The sequence below is a fragment of the Callospermophilus lateralis genome, chromosome 9 (genome assembly GCF_048772815.1).
Source record: "Callospermophilus lateralis isolate mCalLat2 chromosome 9, mCalLat2.hap1, whole genome shotgun sequence".
NCBI classification, from domain to species: Eukaryota; Metazoa; Chordata; class Mammalia; order Rodentia; family Sciuridae; genus Callospermophilus; species Callospermophilus lateralis.
The window spans coordinates 52,831,079-52,853,887 of record NC_135313.1 but is presented as its reverse complement, the minus strand read 5'-3'; the positions used below and the strand labels follow the sequence as shown (position 1 = coordinate 52,853,887).

Sequence of the window (22,809 nt, the reverse complement as noted above, 5' to 3'; positions counted from 1 at the left end):
AACAGATGGGTTCATGGGTCTGGTACTACTGAGACCTGAGAGATGCCAGGGGAGGCTCTTGGGAAAGGCAATTAAGCCAAATGTAAAAGCTACATACAGTTGTGGAAGAGTTTAAATGCACCCATGTCCCAACACCTGACTGCTTCTTAGGAAATAAGTCTTAGTGGCAGAATTAGAATTGAAATTTTCCAATGGACTCCCTAAAATGCTATATTAACTGGTCTGTGGGTATTCTGTTTTCCCAACCAGAGTCCTCATAGGTCTCAAGTCGGCTCTTGCTTCGAGTGTTTAAACAAGCTCATTCCCCTTTATTTAGCAGCTGAGAAGAAGTGATAATGACTCAGTTTAATGAGAATGGACTATGTGCTGCTTCCATACCATGAGGGACATGTAACGTTTTATTCATTCAGCAAATATTATCGAATGCCTATTCAGTTCCAAGTGTATCATCTCTAAGATCCCCTGGGGGGGGGCAAGAAGTTATCCCTGTTGGGTGATTGGAAAGATTAGGAAAATCAAGTCTCAGGAAGGTTAAGTAAATTGCACTAAGTCACAGTTCTAAGTAACAGATTTGAGATTTACGCCTGATTTGTTTGGCCCTGAGGGTTCTGCTCTTAAACCCTGGGCTATAGCTTCATGTGGCAAAGAATTATAATAGGAAGCTTAAGAAAGAAGGAGTATTTCAGAAAAAGGCTGTGATCTTGGGTGGAAAGGTAGGGTTTGGGTTTTTTTTAAAAAAAAAAAAAAAAAAACTTTATTGTATCCTTTAAAAAAAATGACTTTATTTATTTTTATGTGGTACTGAGGATCAAACCCAGCGCCTCACACATGCCAGGCAAGTGCGCTACCACCGAGCTACCAGCTGCAAAGGAACGGTTTTAAAACTTATTTTCTCTGACTAAATGTCTGTTTTTTCCTTGCTAAGGTGAGGGATACAGAGAAAAGTTGAAAGGTTGATGCAGAGAAAGATGGAGAGAAAGATTTCTTCTACATTATAGGACTGTAAAAGAATAAAAGTTGGGCTTTTAGAGGAGGTGAGTAGTGGGGATTGAACTCAGGGGCACTCAACCACTGAGCCACATCCACAGCCCTATTTTGTATTTTATTTAGAGACAGGGTCTTACTGAGTTGCTTAGTGCCTCGCCATTGCTGAGGCTGGTTTTTAACTCATGACTCTCCTGCCTCAGCCTCTCCAGCCACTGGGATGACAGGTGTGCGCCATCCTGCCTGGCAGAAAGAAAGTTTTTTAAAGAAACTTTGAGCCTAAAGAACTCTTTCTTATCTGATACTTCTTCCTTCTTGCAGTTGTCAACAGAGCCAAATGCAACAAGATGCCAACGTCAGAAAAGAAGATGACTTTCTGGATTCTTCCAGTGTTCATTGAAATATCACTTGACATTAACTACTGTTTCTGAAGTTTTGTTTTATATTTTAATTTTTTATTGCTTATTTTTAATAAAGCAGAGCCTCTTGTTAATTGAGGATTTATTATAAAGTCAATGCCTGAAGCAAAAATCTGGTGCAATCAAAATTATCCTCTCCCTAAAAATCACCCTTAGAGTTTAAGATATGTGAATTAGTGATTAAGGTGACACATCTTCACACTGGAATTGAGAAGCCCTGAGTTACCTTAAAGGATGACATGTCAGGGTATTCTCTCCTTTTTTCCTTTAAAATAATTCCCAAGATCCTTGTAAGAACGGGAAAAGGATGGAGAACTCCAAAGTGTTGCTTCTTGCCTAGAAGTTGAACTCTATTCTGTTTTCCTATTAAGCCAGTATAACCTTAAGACATATGTTTGTTGTTGTTTTAAGAATGAAAGAAGAAGGAAATATGAAAGTAACTAGGCATTATGGCAGATATGCAATAAATACTCCAAAAATATTTGTTCTTTTGCCAAACCTTGATTCATTCATTCAGTGCATATTAAAAAGCCACTGAGGAGGGTGAGGCTGACTGCTGTGTGTCATTCTTCCCAGGGGGCCTGGGGCACTGTTGCCACTTTCGTGTCTTCAGGCATTGCTCTCGTCTTCACAGGCCTGAGACACTGAAGCCACAAAGTCATTAAACACATGTGTGATATCACTCTATCCCTGAATGCTATGATAAAAGCATTATTTCCTAATATAATGGAAGTAAAAATGAAGGGCAGAATATTCAACAGGAGGAGATAAACCAGGCTCGGTGGTGCACACCTGTAATCCCAGAGGCTTGGGAGGCTGAAACAGGAGGATCACAAGTTCAAAGCCAGCCTCAGCAAAAGTGAGGCATGAAGCAACTAAATAAGACTCTGTCTCTAAATAAAATACAAAATAGGGCTGGGGATGTGGGTCAGTAGTTGAGTGTCCTATGAGTTCAATCCCCAGTAACTCACCCCCCGAAAAAGGAAGGAGATAATTCTATCAAGGACAAAAATAACTCATAACTTAGAAGAGAAATAGCAAAATTTCCTTTCAGAACTGTTTTTTCTAATAGATCCAAGTGTTAAGAAAGCATTGGATTATAAATTGTTCTATGTAGCACACTTAATAAAACTATAGCAGAAAAAGGAAAGGAGTGATTTCATTCCTCATTAGCCCAACAAGTACATCTGTAGAACACCTGCAGGTTAGGTGGGCAGGATGCTATAAGAGAACTTATTCCTTAAAGTGAGTCTTAATCTAACCCCAAGGGAATAATCTGTAGACAGAAGTAAAAGCTAAACTTCTTGACTTTAAGAGGAAGTCTCTTTCAAGATTATAATGTGTGTGATTGTCTAAATTATATGCAAAACTCCTTTCTCTCATTCCCATGAAGAATTAGATGAGAAATCCATGTGCTGATTCCAGAAATGATCTAAGTATCATTGCTCTCACTTAATCTACTCCAAAAATAGAACAGAGGGCTTTTTGATTTACCATATCTATAGAGAACATGATAAACTGGATCCAGCCTGGAAAGAATCTCTTGGTTGCACGTACAGTACAGAATGGGTTATTTCTAGAAATGAGAACACTGTGACCCCCACATAAACTCCTTTGGAATTAATGGTTCCCCTCTAGTTTTTCTCTTCACAACTCCCTCTTTCTTTAAACCTTATCCACGCAGGTCATATAAAGCTTTTATGACTGGATTGGGGAAAAGGATGTAAGCACAAAGATATTTTCTCCTTCTGAATCCCAGCTCTTCTTGAACATTTCAAATGACACTACTCAGCTCTTAGGCAAGGAAGAGATGGCATGCACTCCTTAGGGCCCTAATTTGGAAAAGACCAAGGAGTTGCTGGGGTTTTGTTCTTTAAGAGGCTAATAAAAACCTTTCCTTTTTCCCTTGTTAAGTACAAGATCCAAGGCAGGCTGCACCACATCAAAAACAGATGATATCAGGACATGGCACATTTTATTCTTTAAAAAAATATCTACAAGACTAATGATTTAGACAAGAATCACAAGTTTTCTAGCATGATTCTTATTTCATGTTGCTTCGAAGAGATGTTTAATAAGAAAATTTTAGCTGTTTCACTAATTTGTAAATAATCAACATTAAACCACAATAAGACAAAACTATGAACTTTGAAATTAACCAAGAACAAAAACTCAACTCAGCTTCTTTCTAATCGGAGTGCTTGATTCTATTACCTATGGAGATCCACATTTCCTCTGGGTTCACTATAGAGACCAAAATTTCATTTTACTTTCTTGAACATGACTGGAAATAACTGCTGGTGGCCCTCAACCTGCCAAGATGATTCTTAATTCAGGTCCTGGCCAGAAAATTGCAAGCTTTCAAATCCTTGAAGGCTAGGGGCTCCGGGGTGAGGGGTTTCAACTCTGAAGCTCACTGCCCACTGCTGCTGCTCCTGCCTCTTCCTTGTCCCAATGGCCCTTGCTGCTGGGCCCAGGAACCCCTTCCCCTTTCAGGATGGATTAGTGGTGTTAGTAGCAACAGGTGTTACAGCTACTACCTCCTAATGCAGGTTTTGCCCCACAATCTGAAAAATTTGAGGACTGAAAAAGAAGGATTTTTAGGTTTAAAGTAACAAATATCAAAAGCATTTTATAAACAAGGAATGGAGAGTATTTAGGTATTGACCATTTCAGTTTCTTTGGTATAAATCCTCCTTAGAAATGGAAACCAGACCCATTAAATAGAACTTTAGGCAGCTGGTATTTGTTAGTAAATTTGTGGTTTCTTTTATCCAAATTGACCTAAATAATTTGTAGTATGATCTTGGGAATATTAATGTAGAAAATTCCCATTTATAATGTATTAAGCATTTGGTTTCCTTCCTTTGTTCAAAAAAATATTCATTGCAATCTATGGATTTATATCCTCAGCAATGTGCTGGGGATATAAAAATGAACAAAAGTACTAAAGTCACACTAGTGTGGCTAGTCTGATATTAAATGCTTATACAATGACAAAATAATAGCTAACACTTAGTGACTATTGTTATTCGATGCGCTAGCTATATATTAATTTAGCATGATGATCCTGTGAAGTTCATAAATTAGTATTTCTATTTAACAGACTAACAAAAAGCCCAGGTGCAAGGGAAGTTAATTTACTACTGTAAGTCACAGGGCTAAGTGTCTGAGACCAGATTCATTCCCAGCCTGACTCCAAAATCCACCATGTTATTCTAGCAAAGGGTCAGCATTATTTATTTTATATGTTAAAAAAAAAGAATGAGCAACAATAAAACTGGATGTCCTGATTATGACTATTAAATATGGATTGAGTTGTGGACCCTCATGAGAATGTAAGGTGTTAAAGGAATTCCCTCTTTTCTATAATTTTACTATTATATATATTTTAATGCTTTTATGCTAATAGTTCAGTCATAGTTATCAAATATTTGCTGCTGTTTAGATAGAATTCTAAAACCCAAAGGTTTCTAAATCCTACTGTCACCATTCTCTTGGGAATATAAAAGGAGCGTGAATTAACACATGATCTGCTTCTCCTGGTGAGGTTTGCCCTATCATAACTTTTCAAGTCCTTAAACAACTCTGCATATTTAAGGACATTCGGCATAAAGCAGATACTCCTTGACATGGTATCCAAGACCTTCCTGTCCCCCTCGCAGCTCCTACTACTTTTGATTCTCCTCACTCTGAGCAGACACCCTACACTTCATACAAAATGACCCATCTTTGGGTCCCCAAACATGACATGACTTTGCACCATCCACCTCTCTCCCGTTTCTTTTTGCCCTATCCTGCTAGGCTTAGCTCAGGGGTCCCATCCTTAGGACATGCTGTCCTTGATCCTTTTATCGCTGGGCCAGGTTAGAAGTCTCTGCTCAGAGTTCCCTGCTGAATGGGCTAACTCCATTGCTGCTTTGGCAGGATGCTCCACCCTCCTGTTCCCTTGTCTCCTTTCTAAACTAGACTGACAGGGTCTGGAAGATGCAGATGGTACCTGTCGTTGGTTTAGCTCAAATGTCCATTTCATGCCCAGAAACAGAAATGGGAGGACTATAACATCTTAGTTAAATGTAAATAAGGAAGAAGGAGAGATGGGGAAGAAGGTTGCTCTAGTTGTTTCCAAGAGAGAAGGAAGTTCTGGGAAAGAAGAATCCGAGTGAGGCTACTAAAGAACTGTACAACCGAAAGTAATTACATCTCCCTTGGTATCTAGTAACAAGCAACTTAATTTCTTGAATTTTCTTATGTCATCTGTCATCTTAATCATTTTTTTCTGGATAATATTTTCTGGATAATATTCTTTCAATATGTACAACAACTGGACTGTTTTTTTGGTTAATTGTTTTCCATATCTGGGCTTAAAATGTATTTGTTTTAAAAATGCTAAAGTGAAGATTGTATAAATGAAATTATACCATACTCCAGATTTGATTATTTTGTTTTCATCTGAAACAAAGATATTGCTGGAGGCATTACTGTTTTGTGTCATTATAAATATCTTGAAAAAGTAACATTATCTTTATATGAGATAATAAACTTTTAACAACAATGGCAGAAGCAATGAAAGCTATAACATTATATTTTTAACTAATTTTTGTGTGTTTCTTTGGCTGCCCCAACTTCTGCCTCACCTTTGCTTTCGGACTGACTACCCCAAACTCTCAGACCACATTCATAAAATAGATTTGGCCTCAGTCTCCTCTGCTTGCTTTTCCCAGTGAAATCACATGCCCAGGAGTGGAAGGCATGGAATATGAAAATTTATGGCCCATCATGTATGCTTGACAGCTTTGGGTTCAATCACAGCTGTCCTAGAAACACCAGCTCATGGTTGTTATGTTCTTGAAACATACTATATACTTATCTGTTTGATTCAAACTGCCTTCCCTAAACAATGATCAATACATTTTAGATGATCACTCAAGATTGATCAGAGCTACTTTTTCATGAACATACCAGAAATACAATAGATAAGATCATCTATAATGATGAAGGATGCAAATTTGGGGGCATTGAGATGAGTGTCTGTAATAGGTGCTTGTGTTCCCATTTCATGCCATGTCCTTTAACTCATAGCAGCACCTGGTAATCAGAGGTACTCTTTTCCAGTCACTGTTGACCATCGACCCTTTCTTGTACTTGTTGCTAAGTTCATTTAACACAAGGGTTCACCAAATACAATGGGAAACTTTAAAATGAAAAGGAAGTATGTCAGGTTCTTGAATAACATGGCTCATTCTTCACTTGAATCCCTGGCTGGTTTTTGACTAACATCAGTAGCAATAACTCCTGACAGGCATTGTCACCTACTGCTCAGTCCAGGTTCAAACAGCCACATCTCAAGCCACATGCTGCTTGTACTTCCTTTGGGGGAGAAACAGATTCACAAACCCTGGGTAATCATCCTCAATCCCTAGCAGAATTAAAGGAGAATCAATTGCACTCCTGAAGTTATGGGGCAAAGGCGTTGGGAGAACTGTTGTCCATGTGTACAATTAGGTGATAATTACATTTTATTGAATTTCACAAGTTATAAAATATATTGGCATATAGATGCTTTGTTTTCTGCTATAGCCTAGTATTTAGAACAATGCCTGACATATGGAATTACTAAATTAAAGAATATCTAAAGAAAGGTATTAGTCTCATGAATTTTACATATTACTTATTCAATGACTTTAATAAAAGGAATTATTCAATGATGTCTAAAATCAGTAGAGAGAGGAATGAATGAGAATGAAAGGAAAAGCTGGGGGAAAAGTTTTCTAAATGATCGTAACCACAAACATGATAAAAATCTGGATAAATAAATTTAGATCTTAAAAATCTGCTAATGGTCCATTCTGCAGACAGATTTTGACATTCATTCCTTTCTCCATTAAGAAAATATTTTTTAAAAGTAAAATATATATTTTTAAAATCCTTTGTTTCTCTTTTTAGAAAAAATAATATTGACCTAGCTTCCAGAAATTTGAAATAAGAGACTGTTTGCTGAAAAAATAATTCTGCTTATCTAGAGTGGAATTGGATTTTGAGAAAAGTACCTTTTTATTAAAGCATGACTTCCTCTTTGCTCCCAAAGTGCCAACACCTAGATTTGTGGGTGTTCTTTATGGGTCCCTGGTGCTTCCATTTATCTTACTGTTATGCCAAGAGTACATGATCTTGACCTCTCTTTATTGGAGCCATTTCTGAGTATTGTATCGGAAGCTAGCAACTTTGGGATTGAGGTAATGTCTCCCCATTAAGACAAATAACAGACTTGCTTACTGCTTGCTATAAAACAGCAGATTCCATAGTTGAGGGTTCCTCTCCTGAATACCATCCTCTGTATCATCCCTGTGGAAACCGAGCCCTATAGAATGTATGTGACATGCTGTCACTCAGCTATGGCTTTTGCTGTAATGAAGTCCTTCAACTCTGACCCAGAAGTCATGTGTCTTCTGTTAGCATCCATGAAACTGTGACAAGTTAACATCAGAGTTCTTCAAGAGTTCTTGAGAGTATGACTTCATCTAAGGATGGCATGGCTCAAATTAGAAAATTCCAGCACCCTCAAGATGCAAGAAAGTGAATTTTCAAAAGGAAAATTCAGTGCTTTAGATATTAAAAACAACAACAAAAAAACCCTGATGCTATAAATGAAAAATACCCCTTCACTCATGTAAATAGAAGTTTTAATCTGAAAAAAAATTAAGAGATTTTGAAATTATATTAATTTTTAAAAATTTATCCCTCTATTTATTTATGAATGGTATTCCAAAGATTTAATAAAATGGTGATGTTAATAAAATAAAATTTGGAGTTTCCACCGAAAAAATCAAAAAAGGAAAAAAAAAACATTTGTAAGTCATGAGAGGATTTCTCTACTACAGGATCTCATCATTTACTGCTTCTTAATAATATAATGAAGAATTCATTTTAAAAGTATTAATTAGACATCCATTTTCCAAACTTCAGCTTCTATTTTTGCTGAGGTAAAAGTATCTATTGTTTTTTCATTGAATTTTTAGCTTTAAAGCTAGAAATTATTTCTTTGATGCTTTAAAAAGGAAGACAAAATTCTAAATCTTTTGGAGTGCCACTTAACTATTGAAAATGCTATAGCATGGATGAATCCTAGTTCAGTTGATCATAATTTGCATAGTTAACAAGCATGGCATTCAAATGAGCGAACTCTAGAGAGTCTAGAAATCAAAAGTCTTGGGGTTTAAGAAATATGAATTCCATTTTCCAGATCTGAATTGTATTACTGAGTGAGGGTGAGAAAGTAACTAACTATTCTTCCCCTTCTCTTCTTCCTCCTTCTTTTTTTCATTAAATTTTACTAGAGATATTCCTTCTCCTTCAGGGCCAGGAGTAATATTAGAAGAAAAATCTCACCAGCAAAGTACCAAATAATGAGACCAGAGAAAATAGGTGAGAGAGAGAGAGAGAGAGAGAGAGAGAGAGAGAGAGAGAGAGAGAGAGAATATGAATATGAATGAATGTGTGAGAGAGGAATTCTATATTTGCAAGGCTGTAAACTATAGGGTTTGTAATAGAAACACTGTTTTATAGCAACATGTTTTATAACTGTTTTCCTTAGAAACGATAATAATTGACTTGCGGATGACCCACTCAGTTTGTAGATTGAACATGAGATGTCAATTCAAGTCTCTTATTCAAATATAGGACGGCTAAGAGGAACAACACTTCACATCTACATTTAATATATCCATTAATATGTTATTTCTCTTTTAAAAATAACAAAATCCCAACAAATAATTAGACAATAAATACTTCTTTAACATTTTTATGATAATTCTAGTCCCTGTTTTAGGATTTTCCTATTCATCTTTTCAAAAGTTTCTTACTAGTAAAGCAATTTAAAGTGAGGTTCCTCTTTGAAGGACACTGAACTCAGAGTCTATGTCATGATTTTAGATCACAGTGTAACTAAGCTTCCTGAGGTTTCCCCATTTATTGCCTGCCACAATGTTTATTTTTAAATCAGGGAAATTTCACTTATTAAACAATTCCAACATGGTGGTTGGAAGGTATATACTACACTGGTAAAGGTAGAAAAAATTCAAGTAAGATCACCATCCTCATATACTGAGACCTACTCAAGTGATGTGACCAGGACATTACCACTCAACAGGAACCACCTGCTACGATCAATATTAAATGAGTCAACAAGAAGAAGCAGAGTACTTCTTGAACTCAAGATGATCCAGAGATGGTCCACAGCAAAACTTCTCTGTGCCTGACTTAAAAAGGCAAGACCAAGCTAGAGCAATCAAGAGAGGCAGTTTTTGGCCTTTCGGTTTGCAAGGTTTTCACTATCCATGTATTTCGACCTAATAAATGAAAGAGGATTAAAAAAAGAACAAAGACCTTTTGATAAATACTTTTAAGGTTTTTTTTAAACCTTGATATATTTTATGAGACTCCCCTTTCTCTGTTAGAAATACCACAATGTAGACACAAGCATTCCCCATGAACAACCTATGGTAGCTCTAAAATAAAACTTTCATAAGGTCATTTTTTAAAAGTAACTCTTTACCTGTGAAGGCACAGAATATCTTCGGTTTGAGAACCAAATAATGGAAACAATGGAATATATTTTGAAAATTCTCCTTTGCTGCTACTAATTTTGAAATTCTACATGGAGTTTTGACTTCTGTGATCTACAACTATTGCAGTAATGGTTCTGTTACTACTTTGCATGAATACCTAAAATTCTCATCGTAACCTTACACTGACCTTATTAGCACTGTTAAAAAAATCATTTGCCTTTTTTAACCAGGTTTTCCTTTCCACCATGAGTTGACCAAATTCTTCTTGAAGCTGCTTCAGTTTCTGGTTAGATAGCTGTAGATGTTCTTTCTCCACACAGTCCTTTCCCCGCAGAATCCCCAAGGCCTCGCTTTTCAGCTTCTCTGCAATGGAATTCCATTCCTGCAAGAAAGTACTCTCTTTAGTTATTATACACATCCCCTATTATGGACTGAATGTTGGTGTCCCTCCCCAAATTCTTGTGTTGAAATCTAACCTCCAGTAAGATGACATCAGAAGGTAGGGCCATTGGGAGACGATTAGATCATGAGGCTGGGGCCTTCTTGAATATAATTAGAGTCCTATAAAAGTGGCCCAAGAGAACTCTCTAGCTTCCCCCCCGCCCCACTATATGAGAATACAGTGAGAGGTTAGTCATCTACAACCCAGGAGACAGCCCTACCACAACCCAATCAAGGTGGCACCTTGATTTTGGACTTCCAGCTTCCAAAACTATGCAAAATAAATTTCTATTGTTTATAAGCTACACCATCTGTGTTACTCTGTTACAACAGCTCAAACTAAGACACTTTCCCCCTCTGTGATCTAAGATTCAGAGAACATTTACATGTGTTGAATATATCAGAAATCTGTCATATTTTCAAAACATGAAACTATAATAAATAGGATAGTAGTGAATGCTGAATTATAGGTTTGAATACCAACAGGAAGTTACGATATAAAAGGATGCAGAAAAGAGGCTGAAAAGGGAGAGAAGGTTAAAATAGAAAAGGCACAGAGGTGAGTGGCTGATGGAGCACTTGGTTGCCTGAATACAGGTCATTTTCATTTCTGTTACCTGTACCTAGAAGCAGACCCAACACACAGTCAACAGCATTTTAAAATCTCTAACTCATGTTCTGTTTGTCTCCATTTAAGTCTCAAAAGCTCTCTCTCCCAGAATTCAGTCTCCCTGTCAGCAAATGTGTACAGGAAAGGAAGAGAAATCGCATATCTCTGGCATTTGTTTGTGTGCGTGCCTATGCAAAAAACTCAAAGATGTGTTATTTATCACGAAATTCAGACCCATTAGTGTGCGGTATTCTCTCCTTCCTGACCCTAGTTTCTCCTCTCAATGCATCACTCTTAATGATGTATAAACATTTAAAAGAAAGAAAAGAGGTAGTTTTTTTCTTTTTTAATTTATATTGTGTAAGGATGAGAAAACCACAAAAAAGAAGGAAAATAACAGTGGGATTAAGCCAAACATTAACATTCCATCTAAATTCTTAAGGGAAATTCAAGTTTCTTGCTAAAGGATTGTAGCCAGATTCAGTTCAATGATTATCTCTAACATGACCATCTTGTTAGTGTATTTTCTGGTACCCATTTTAGCTGAGATTGAGCGGTAATCATAAGCTATTTGTTAAAGCATGAGAAATTTATCACCAGATTCACAAATCTCTGTCTGACTCCATCCTGGTTTGTTCCCCTAGTGCAAAATGCCCTATTATTAAGTTACATTTTTATATTATGTAGTATAAAATGATTTTAGTGCAATTTACCATTACTGTTTCATTCATTTCATCGATATATTAAGTGCTATGTACATGACACTGTGCTGGCATAGATGTCTTGGGGAATATAAAGAAAGAACAAAATGTAGTTTTTTTCTTTTAACAATATATAAACTGCTATTTTATATAACTTTCCTATAGACTTATATTATGAAATATATTACCTATATGCTGGTCCTATAAAAACACACACATACACATAAACACACACTCACCAAAAGTTGGTATTATTTTAAATAACAATTAGCAGGTGTTGAATGTAGAACTTTTACATATTACTTTGTGGTGTCTATAAACCTGTGCTAGTATTTGTACAAGAGAAAAGTATTTTAATAAATGGATATGACTATGACAGTAAGGAGGCAGATTAAGGGAATAACTATTTTTAGAGTTCCTGTTATAAAATTGTGGCTTGTAACTCTAATACTCAAAAATTCTTATATTATCTATTTTTTCTGGTATTACACAGGGTCATAGAAGTATATTCCTCAAGATTACATATCCAATAAGTGGCAATACCAGGACTAGTTCACAGTTCTGAATATCATGCTACCTTCCAGAGAATTGAAGATTGAGAGTCCAAAATCTCCACATTTCCAAGTAAATGCAAAAGCAATACTCTTGGGCATGGGTATGTGCTACATGAGTTCTCAAAACCTTTGCTTTTTAAAGTGTTTTTTGTCCCTACTTAAGAAAAACTAATACAAGCAGTGAAAGTCTTTCATAAATCAGTGTCAATATCTGTTCTGCTTAAAAAACATTATTTTAACCTATTGAAAGTGAGCAAATATTTTTAAAGCAGCTAGCATAATTTCGGGCACACATAATAGGCACTCACTTCCCATAATAGTCCCACTTCCCATCAGTTTTATCATGGTTCATTAGCATCCCAAAATTTGATCTTTATTTATGAGAATTTCTTTTTCCCAGTTCTGAGTTAATGGTAGTAGAAGGTTTACCAAAATGTTATTGGCCAGGATTATATATTCATCAGTATTACGAGATAAACAAAGTAAAACATGTTCCTTTACTGAAGCACTTGTCAGAATCCATAACATACTAATGTGGTTGAGACTTTCCTAGAGGCAAATGTGGAATGAAATGTCTTGGACAAGCATTCTAGATCAGGAAACCATTTTTTCACTAACTATCTCAGGGACCAATGGTTCAGCTGGAACAGTATGGTGGGGAAATACTGTTCATGGCTAAGCCCTGAATCACCTAGCAGTCTGTCTACTAACCAAAGTTTTTGGTTTCTTTCTCTTTTTCCCCCATACCTTCAGCTACTCAAGTTAATTCTTTTCTTCTCTCTGTACCATTCTTTCTTCTGTCAAATCTTGTTGAATTCAGGTGAAGAAATGGTGAACACTAAGATGCAAAGTAATTTTTGTTTTAATGGCACTGACCAGAAGCTTCTCTGTTTACTAGGGGAAACCTACTTAACAACTGTGGAGACCCTGGGAAAAGCTTACAAAGCACAGAAGAAACTGGGATGGAGAAATGGTTCATAGCCATTGTACACTCAGGCTGAGGATATTAATGGTCTACAACACAGTAACGACTAATTTCCCTTTCCCTGTGTCAACACTGTGCTAAATGGTTACCTGTATTATCTTGCCACACCCCCACAAGGTAGGAACTATTATTATCTACATTTTTACTAGTGATCTCACTGGGGCTCCAAGGGATTAGGAACTTGCACAAGGTCTCAGCACAAGTGAAAAAGCCAGCACTCAAATTCAGGTGGTTTAACTTCACAGCCTGTCAACCAGTACCTCAGCCTCAGTTCTTCATAGAGGAGGATATATGGTTTTTACATGGTTTTCCTCATGACAGAAGAATTTGCCATGTTAGTTTAGAGCTGTTTAGGTAAAACTTCCATAGATCCCTGATATGGCCCTGAAGATGAGAAAAGTCTTATATGACCCTAGAACTTTCCAAATTGAAATCGTGAGTCTTCCTATTTCAAAATAAACATGATGCTATTATAGATATAATTTAAAAATTTACAGCCCCAACTCAGGCTTAATTTTGCTTAGCAATTAGACCACAATAATCCTGCTCTTTTCTATAAATAAAAGGAGGAAGAGAAATATCTGTTCTCTAACAATGTTCATAGATCTGCCTTTAGTATAAATTTTGCCACAATATCAGAGAGAGACTTTTGGCATAGAGTCAAGTCTTTGAAAAGCCACTCTAACCTTGTGTGGCATATAGTGCCATAAAACGTGGGCTCTGACCTTCCAAAGAAACTGTAAAGAACTATTTTGTGCCTCTTATCTTTTTTTTTTTTAACTCTCCATCCCAGTCTGCTTAATTACATTTTCACATGAACTCTGTAGGTATTAAGTGAAGCTGGACCCATTCAATATTTCTATTCAATCTTCTCAGAAAATTGGTTCTGTTTTCTTTGGGCAATCTGGAGGTAATTTCCGATGGATTTCGACACCATTCTGATGATGTATTTCCCCAGCCATTTTTCTTAGGGGACACTTCTGCTATTTTATTTTTAAGATAATACTTTCCAGAGTCATCTGAATCCATCACAGTATTTAAAAAATATAGTTGTCACCCTTGTCAAGGCGGGAGGAACCCAATGGAGAAAATCTTAGTTCGTTTTCTCTAAGCTGCTCCTGCTGCCTGCTAAGTGTTAAACCTCTAACAGGGTTTCAGTCATTTTGCAATGAAATATTTCCAGTACTTGTCCCCAACAGCAGAAAGCCAAAGCCTGCCATTTCCTTGGCTTTCCAATTGACAGAGATGGCGTGAATATCTCCGACCCAATAAAGACATATGGCCCTGTGTGTTCCTGGGCTCAGGGTGTTTCCATAGGTCACTCCATTATTTTCATTTATCACTCACAGTAGTAACCCTTTTAAACTGTACCTTTCAGTATTCCATTTGCTGAGGAAATTGAGCTGCTTGTGCATCCCTTGATTGAAAGGGTACTGTTAAGAGGATTAGAGCTGATAGACAAGAAGGTGAAAAAAATTTTTTCTTTCCTTTTTTTGTTAAAGTCCTAGGTTAACTCTTAAAATGAAGTTATGAACTGGCAGAAAAATTATCCAGTAAGTAGGTTCAAAAAGTAAAAATGTTAGCTACTCTGATTTGAAAGATAAATAATAATAATCTGAGTATGTTTAGAAAGCTTTTATTCACACAAAAAATTCCCCTCAGATGAGGTGATTTAATGATCCAACGCCATGTGATAAATTTTCATCATCAACTTGACTTCAGAATTTTAACTTTTAAGTGGGGGAAGACAGACAAGAAGGAATGGGGATTGTGTTTGTAAATGACTAAGAAATATGGATTGTGCAGATTACTGGCCAACATCAGATCTGGCAGAAGTATGTGGTGATTTCATGTATAGCTCCCGGAGCATGGCTAATTCCTAGGCCATTTCGTTAGTAACAGCCCATTTCTTGTTCAATCCCTAAATCTACACTCCCATTTGGTTTGGCACCAGGAGAATTAACTCATCGACACAAAATCATAGAATTTTACATGATTGCATTAGCAGATGGTACAAACAAAATAAACCTGGCAATTTTAATCAGGGAATATTTGAAAGTCTGCTTTGAACAGAAATTTTTAAAAAATGTTTATGCTTTTGAAGAGTGGCACTGAGCCCTCGAAAAGCTGAAACTCTGATCATGTCAAGTTGGGTTGCAAACTGGGCTTCAGTTTCCTTTCCTCCTGCTCCCTTTCGGGGCATTTATGCGCTGACCTGTACAAATTCAAGGGTCATTCTGAGAAATGGCTCACCCCACTCTCCCAGATGTGCAAAGTTCAATGCCCACAGGCATTTGAACTATGCCCTCACTGTGATGTGATGCAGCACAGGCACGGACTGCAAACAAGAAGAACTGCATTTTTTGTCTCATCTAGAGATGAAAGAACTGGGCTATTTAGCCTTGCAATGGAGAATCACGGCCACTGAATCAGGGAAAGCTTGTGGGAAAGAGGAGAACTGGACACAGAAGTACACTTTATTCCAAACTTGTTAAGTGGCTTCAGGCAAGACATTTGCTTTTTGAGCTCTTTTCCTGCAGTGCAATGATAGTCACCACCATTGGGTGTACACTGCTGCTTCTCTTATGACTCATCTAATTCAATAACTAATTGGGGGCTTGAAATTATTGGACTTCAAGCTCTCCAAAACTTTAGGTTATTGGCCATTTTACCCATAAATTAACCCTGCATGGATTGGAACCGAATATAGCAGAAATGACGAATCGGTTCTGCTGTTCTCTTCAGTTTTGGCCACTGAGTGGAGCCCATAGTCAGCAGCAAAAGCAGGGTGCACATTGCTAACAGGGAAGCAAAGGGATGTGTGGCAAAATCAAATCTCTAATGCAAATAAAGTCACAATAAAGTGTGCTCATAAGCCAATCTTCAAAAGAGCCATTAGTGCAGAAATGTGTTTATTTTATCCTTCCTTGTTCAACATAGTTTAATTATATATAAAGTTGGGGGACATTTTCCCAAGATGTGTGTTTTCCATGAACCATTGTCTTTTTCTTCAGTGTTCTGTCTTCCTGATATTCCCTAGATTTCTTGTACCTCTTATTCACATTTTCATCTAGTTAATTAAGTAAAGACCAGTGTCGAACTGGTGTTTCTATTTTTTTTTTTGGGGGGGGAAGGTATTTGTCTTTGTTTTTATAATTTTTAAATTAGTTATACATGACAGTAGAATGCACTTTGATACATTATATATAATGGAGTATAATTTCTCATTGTTCTGGTTGTACGTGATGTGGAATCCCACCAGTTGTACAGTTATATGTGTATATAAGGTAATAATATCTGATTCATTCTACTATCCTTCCTATCTCCCTTACCCCCTCCCCTCCCTTCTTTCCCCTCTACCTAATCTGAAGTAACTATTCTTCCCTAGCTGGCCCCCATTGTGAATTAGCATCCACATGTCAGAGAAAACATCGGCTTTTGGATTTTGGAGATCGGTGTTTCCATTTTTAATGAAAATTACTAAAAGCCTGACAGGCAAGAAGATTTTCCTCTAACATAATTTGTCTATAATTGGATTGGGACACAGGCTATTCAGTCCTAGTTTATAGTAATGTCCTCGAAGGACTTCTTCATTTTCTAGAGAACCCACTGGAGATATATTCAGGATTGCAACATTCAACTGTGGAGCAAATTATTCAGTAGTGATGTTCACTTCTTGTGGAGATTTTCCTACATAAAATAGATTAAATTAATATACGGGAGGATGTGTTTACGTTTTGCCCCAAATGAGTGTCAGATAGAGACTAGAACGATGGTCTTAAATCTGACTATGAGTATTTCCTAGGAAAGTTTTGTTTTGTGTTCTTTCTTTCCTCCTTTCTTTCTTTCTTTCTTTCTTTCTTTCTTTCTTTCTTTCTTTCTTTCTTTCTTTCTTTCTTTTCTTCTTCTTCTTCTTCTTCTTCTTCTTCTTCTTCTTCTTCTTTTTTTTTTTTTGTGTGTGTGTGTGCGCGCTTGGGATTGAACACAGGGGCTTTGTGCATGCCAGGCAAGCACTCTACCATCTGAGCTATATCCCCAGCCCCTCCTGGGAAAGTTTTAAAAACACATATTTTCAGGCTCACCTCATATCAATGAACTATAATTTTTATTGGTAGGGTGAAAAAATGTGTATTTTTTAAAACCTGAAGCATTTTACTTCAAGTCAGAGACAAGCAATAATACTAATAACCAGCCAAATGTTGAAATTACTGATCCATTATATCCTAGGCCTAGAATAGTTTATGTAAAAATCATACTAATAAATGGAGGATGGGCCATGTAATCATGGTAGCTTTAGCTGTAAAACTTTCAACTCATTATTACATTATGTGAACATTATATTATGGCCTTGATGACTTCTAAATCTAAATTTTAATTTGGGATTTATAGACAAATTCATTCAGCAAATATTGAGGTAGCCTATGGAAGATGCAATGAAAATAAATAAAATCCTTGCCCACACACTCATTGAATAGTTAACACAACAGTCCACAATAGCCCTGATACAATGTTGGATACCATTCATCTTAACTCATAAGGGAGAAACCAAAGCAGACCTTTCTATTTTATGCTTTTTTTTACATCACCATCTCAGTCAAGGGTCATTGATTTAAAAGGACAATCAAGAATGGATAGATAGATAGAGATACAGAAAGAGATGTACTGGGTAAAGGTATAAACCTGTTCAGGTTTTACTTTCTTTCCCAATTTTTTTCTCTATACTGATAGTTACATTTTAACTTTCCTTCTGAAATTTTTATAACCCTATGTATAATATCAACAAACTCTATTATTGGAGAAAAGGCTTCCTTCTACTTGTACAGAAGAAATGATTTGTCCTCTAACAAAATTCAGGCAAGACTAGAATTTCTTCAACTCATCTCCCTTTTGGGGGGCTCTGGTTTTTGATTTATCACTAAGTATGTACCTAGGACTTAATCTGGTACTCAAAAATCTGTGAATCAGATTGACCCTGGCCCCACATTCAGAGGTGGCAGAGGATACTGACCCCAGCCCAACATGGAGGAGGAGACTGACTGTGCTGTGGGTCCTCCATCTACCAACGCTTGCCTCTCCCAGTCTGCTTCCATCTAGAGACAATAACCAGGACCTGGAAGACCATGACCAAGGTCCTGGCAGGCCTGGTTATAACAGAGGTATTCCTACTAGTCTATTTTTCTTTATTCCTCTCTCACTTTTCCTATGGTCTAATACCTCTATATTCCCACCTCCTACCTCATAAACCCCACCCCCACACCCTGCCTTTGTCCACCATTAGAGACTGTAGATTCATACATAAACCTACTGTTGATATTGTAAATATTAATTGAACACATCATTTCTGTTTATTGTGACAAAACTGTAATTGGCTAAATAGGAGCTATTTGGTTTAAGGCTAAACATTCTTTGCATTGGATGCTGTAAATATTGACCTTTCCCCTAAAGGCAAGGTATTGGTATCCTGCAGAGACATGACAAGATTATAAGGTAGAAACTGTAATACATCATATCCTCACTTCTAGAGAGGAAGACACATGAACAACATGAGAAAAACAAGGGAATAAAATTCCTCCAAACAAACCAAGATGTTACCATAACAGAATCCATTGACAGCACAGTAGATGAAATGTCAGAGAAGGAGTTCAGAACATATGTAATTAAAATGATCTGAAAAGCAGAGAATGACATAAGAGAGCAAATAAAGGCATCAACTGATCACTCCAACAAACAGATAAGAAAGCAAATGCAGTTAATAAAAGATTACTTCAAGAAAGAGAGAGAAATTTTGAGAGGAAAAAAAAACTCAGAAATACTTCAAATAAAGGAAAAAAATAAACAAATAAAAAATTCAACAGAAAGATTCACCAACAGACTAGATCACTTGGAAGATAGAACCTCAGGCAATGAAGACAAAATATATAATCTTGAAAATAAAGTTGACCACACAATGAAGATGGTAAGAAACAATGAACAGAAACTCCAAGAATTATGGGATAACACTAAAAGACCAAATCTAAGAATTATCAAGATAGAGGAAGGCACAGATACAAACCAAAAGAATGCACAGTCTCTTCAATGAAATAATGTCAGAAAATTTTCCAAACATGAAGAATTAATTGGAAAATCAAATACAAGAGGATTATAGGACATCAAATATACAAAACTACAACAGATTCACACCAAAGCACATTATAATGAAAATGCCTAGCATGCAGAATAGGAGAGAATTTTAAAGTTTCAAGAGAAAAGTTCAGATTACATGCAGGGAGAAACTAATTCCGATCTCAGCAGATTTTTCAACCCAAACCCTCAAAGCTAGCAGATCCTGGAACAACATACACCAAGCTCTGGAAGAAAATGAATGCCAACAAAGAATATTATGTTCAACAAAATAAAGCTTTAGATTTGATGATGAAATAAAAATCTTCCATGATAAACAAGAGTTAAAAGAATTTACAATGAGAAAGCCTGAACTACAGAACATTCTGGGCAAAATATTCCATGAGGAGGAAATGAAAAACAACAATGAAAATCAGCAAAGGGAGGAACTACAATAAAGGAAAAGCCAATTAGAGGAGAAACCAAGTCAAGTTAAAAAACAAAAATAAACCAAGATAACTGGGAATACAAACCATATTTCAATAATAACCCTGAATGTTAATTGTCTAAACTCATCAATCAAAAGACACAGACTGGCAGATTAGATTTCTTTAGAAAGACCCAACAATATGCTGCCTTCAAGAGACTCATCTCATAGGAAAAGAGCCACAGTCTGAAAGTAAAAAGATGGGAAAAAACATATCATTCACATGGACCACATAAATAAGCAGAGGTTTCCATCCTTGTATCAGATAAAATGGACTTCAAACCAAAGTTAGTCAGAAGGGATGAAGAAGGTCACTTCATACTGCTTAAGGGAACCATACATCAACAATACATAACTATCATAAATATCTTTGCCCCAAACAATGAAGCATCCACATGTATCAAGCAAACTCTTCTCAATTTCAAGAATCAAATAAAGCACAACACAATAATACTGGCTGACTTTAACACACCTCTCTCATTGCTGGATAGATCTTCCAAACAAAAAACGAAACAAAGAAACTATGTGATACAATCAATAACTTAGACTTAACAGACATATATAAAATATTTCATTCTTCAACAAGTGAATATACTTTTTTCTTAGCAGCACATGGATCCATCTCCAAAATAGACAATATGTTATGCCACAAAGAAAGTCTTACCAAATTAAAAAAAATAGAGATACTACCCTGCATTCTATCTGATCATAATGGAATAAAATTAGAAATCAACGATAAAATAAAAACATAGAATACTCCAACACCTGGAGTCTAAACAATATGCTATTTAATGATACTTGGATAACAGAAGATAAAAAAATTCTTAGAGGTAAACAAGATCTCCGATATAACATATCAAAATCTCTGGAACACTATGAAGGCTGTGCTAAGAGGAAAGTTCATTGCATTGAGCTGATTCATTAAAAGAATAGAACTCAACAAATAAAAAACCTGACAATACATCTCAAAGCCCTAGAAAAAGAAAATCAACACCAAAAGATTAGAAGACAGGAAATAATTAAAATCAGGACTAAAATCAACGAAATTGAAACAAAAGAAGCAATAGGGAAAAATGGACAAAACAAAAAGCTGGTTCTTTAAAAAATAAATAAAATTGATAAAACCTTAGCCACCCTAGTGATAAGAAGGAGAGATAAAACTCAAATTACTAAAAATGTGATGAAAAAGGAAATATCACAAGAGATACTATTGAAATACAGAAGATAAATAAAAACTAAAAAAAAAATTATACTCGAGTAAAATAGAAAATCTCAAACACACTGACAAATTTCTAGAGGCATATGATCCACCCAAACTGAATCAGGAGGACAAACACAATTTAAACAGATCAATTTCAAGCAATGAAATAGAAGACTCCATCAAAATTCTACCAAACAAGAGAAGCCTGGGAACAGACAGATTCTCAGCCACGTTCTGCAAAGGCATCAGAGAAGAATTAATACCAATATATCTCAAATTATTCCATGAAATAGGAAAGGAGGGAAACTTTCTAAACTCATTCTATGAAGCTAGTATCACCATAATACCAAAACCAGACAAAGATATATTAAGGAAAGAAAACTTCAGACCAATACCCGTGAAGAAAATAGATGCAAAATTTATCAACAAAGTTCTGGAAAAATGCATTCAAAAACATATTAAAAAGATAGTGCAGCGCAATCAAGTGGGGTTAATCTGAGAGATGCAGGTTGTTTCAACATATGAAAATCAATAACCATTATTCATCATATCAATAGACTTAAATACAAGAATCATATGATCATCTCAATAGATTCAATGAAAGCATTTGACACAATACAGCACCTCTTCATGTTCAAAACACTAGAAAAACTAGGGTTAGTAGGTACATACCTCAACAATGTAAGAGCTATCTATGCTGAGCTCAAAGCCAATATTATTCTAAATGAAGAAACATTTCAAGCACTCCCTCTAAAAACTGGAACAAGACATAGATGTCCTCTTTCATCAATTCTACTCAACATTGTTCTTGAAATTCTAGCTAGACTAATCCGATAGATGAAAGAAATTAAAGGATATGAACAGGAAAAGAAGAACTCAAATTATCACTATTTTCCAACAACATGATTCTGTATTTAGAAGATCCAAAGAATTCCACCAGAAAACTTTTAGAAGTAATAAATGAATTTAGCAAAGTAGCAAGATACAGTGGTAGAGCACTTGCCTAGCATGTGTGAGGCACTGGGTTTGAATCTCAGCACCACATAGAAATTAATAAATAAAGGCCCATTGACAAGTAAAAAATTTTTTTAAAGAATCAATACCCATAAATCAAATGCATTTCTGTACATAAGTGATGAATCCACTGCAAGAGAAATTAGGAAAACCACCCCATTCACAATAGCTTCAAAAATAAAATAAAATACTTAGGAATCAATCTAAAAAAGAGGTGAAAGACCTCTATAATGAAAACTACAGAACACTAAAGAAAGATGTTGAAGAATACCTCAGAAGATGGAAAGATCTCCCATGCTCTTGGATAGGCAGAATTAATATAGTCAAATTGGCCATACTACCAAAACTGCTATACAGATTTAATGCAATTCCTATTAAAATCCCAATGACATTCTTCATAGAACTAGAAAAAGCAATCATGAAATTTGTTTTGAAAAATAAGAAACTCAGACTAGCCAAAGCAATCCTCAGAAGAAGAATAAAATAGGAGGCATCACAGTATCAGGCTTTAAATCACATTACAGAGCAATAGTAACAAAAATGGCATGCTATTGCTACCAAAATAGACTTGTAGACCAATGGTACAAAATAGAAGACACAAAGACAAATGTACATAAATATGGTTCTGTCATACTAGACAATGGTACCAAAAACACACATTGAAGAAAAGATAGTCTACTCAACAAATGGTGCTGGGAAACCTAGAAATCCATGTGTAGCAAAATGAAATTAAACCTCTCTCACCCT

The 22,809-nt window shown here is 36.0% G+C and overlaps 1 protein-coding gene across 1 annotated transcript in view; it reads right to left on the bottom strand.

Moving 5' to 3' along the window:
• Ccdc141 (coiled-coil domain containing 141) overlaps positions 1 to 22,809 on the bottom strand; it is a 183,373-nt gene that overhangs the window by 67,794 nt on the left and 92,770 nt on the right. Inside the window, exon 8 of the mRNA XM_076866268.1 lies at positions 10,158 to 10,352. Within this exon, the coding sequence (XP_076722383.1) occupies positions 10,158 to 10,352 (195 nt within the window). The remainder of the gene's footprint in view (positions 1 to 10,157; positions 10,353 to 22,809) is intronic.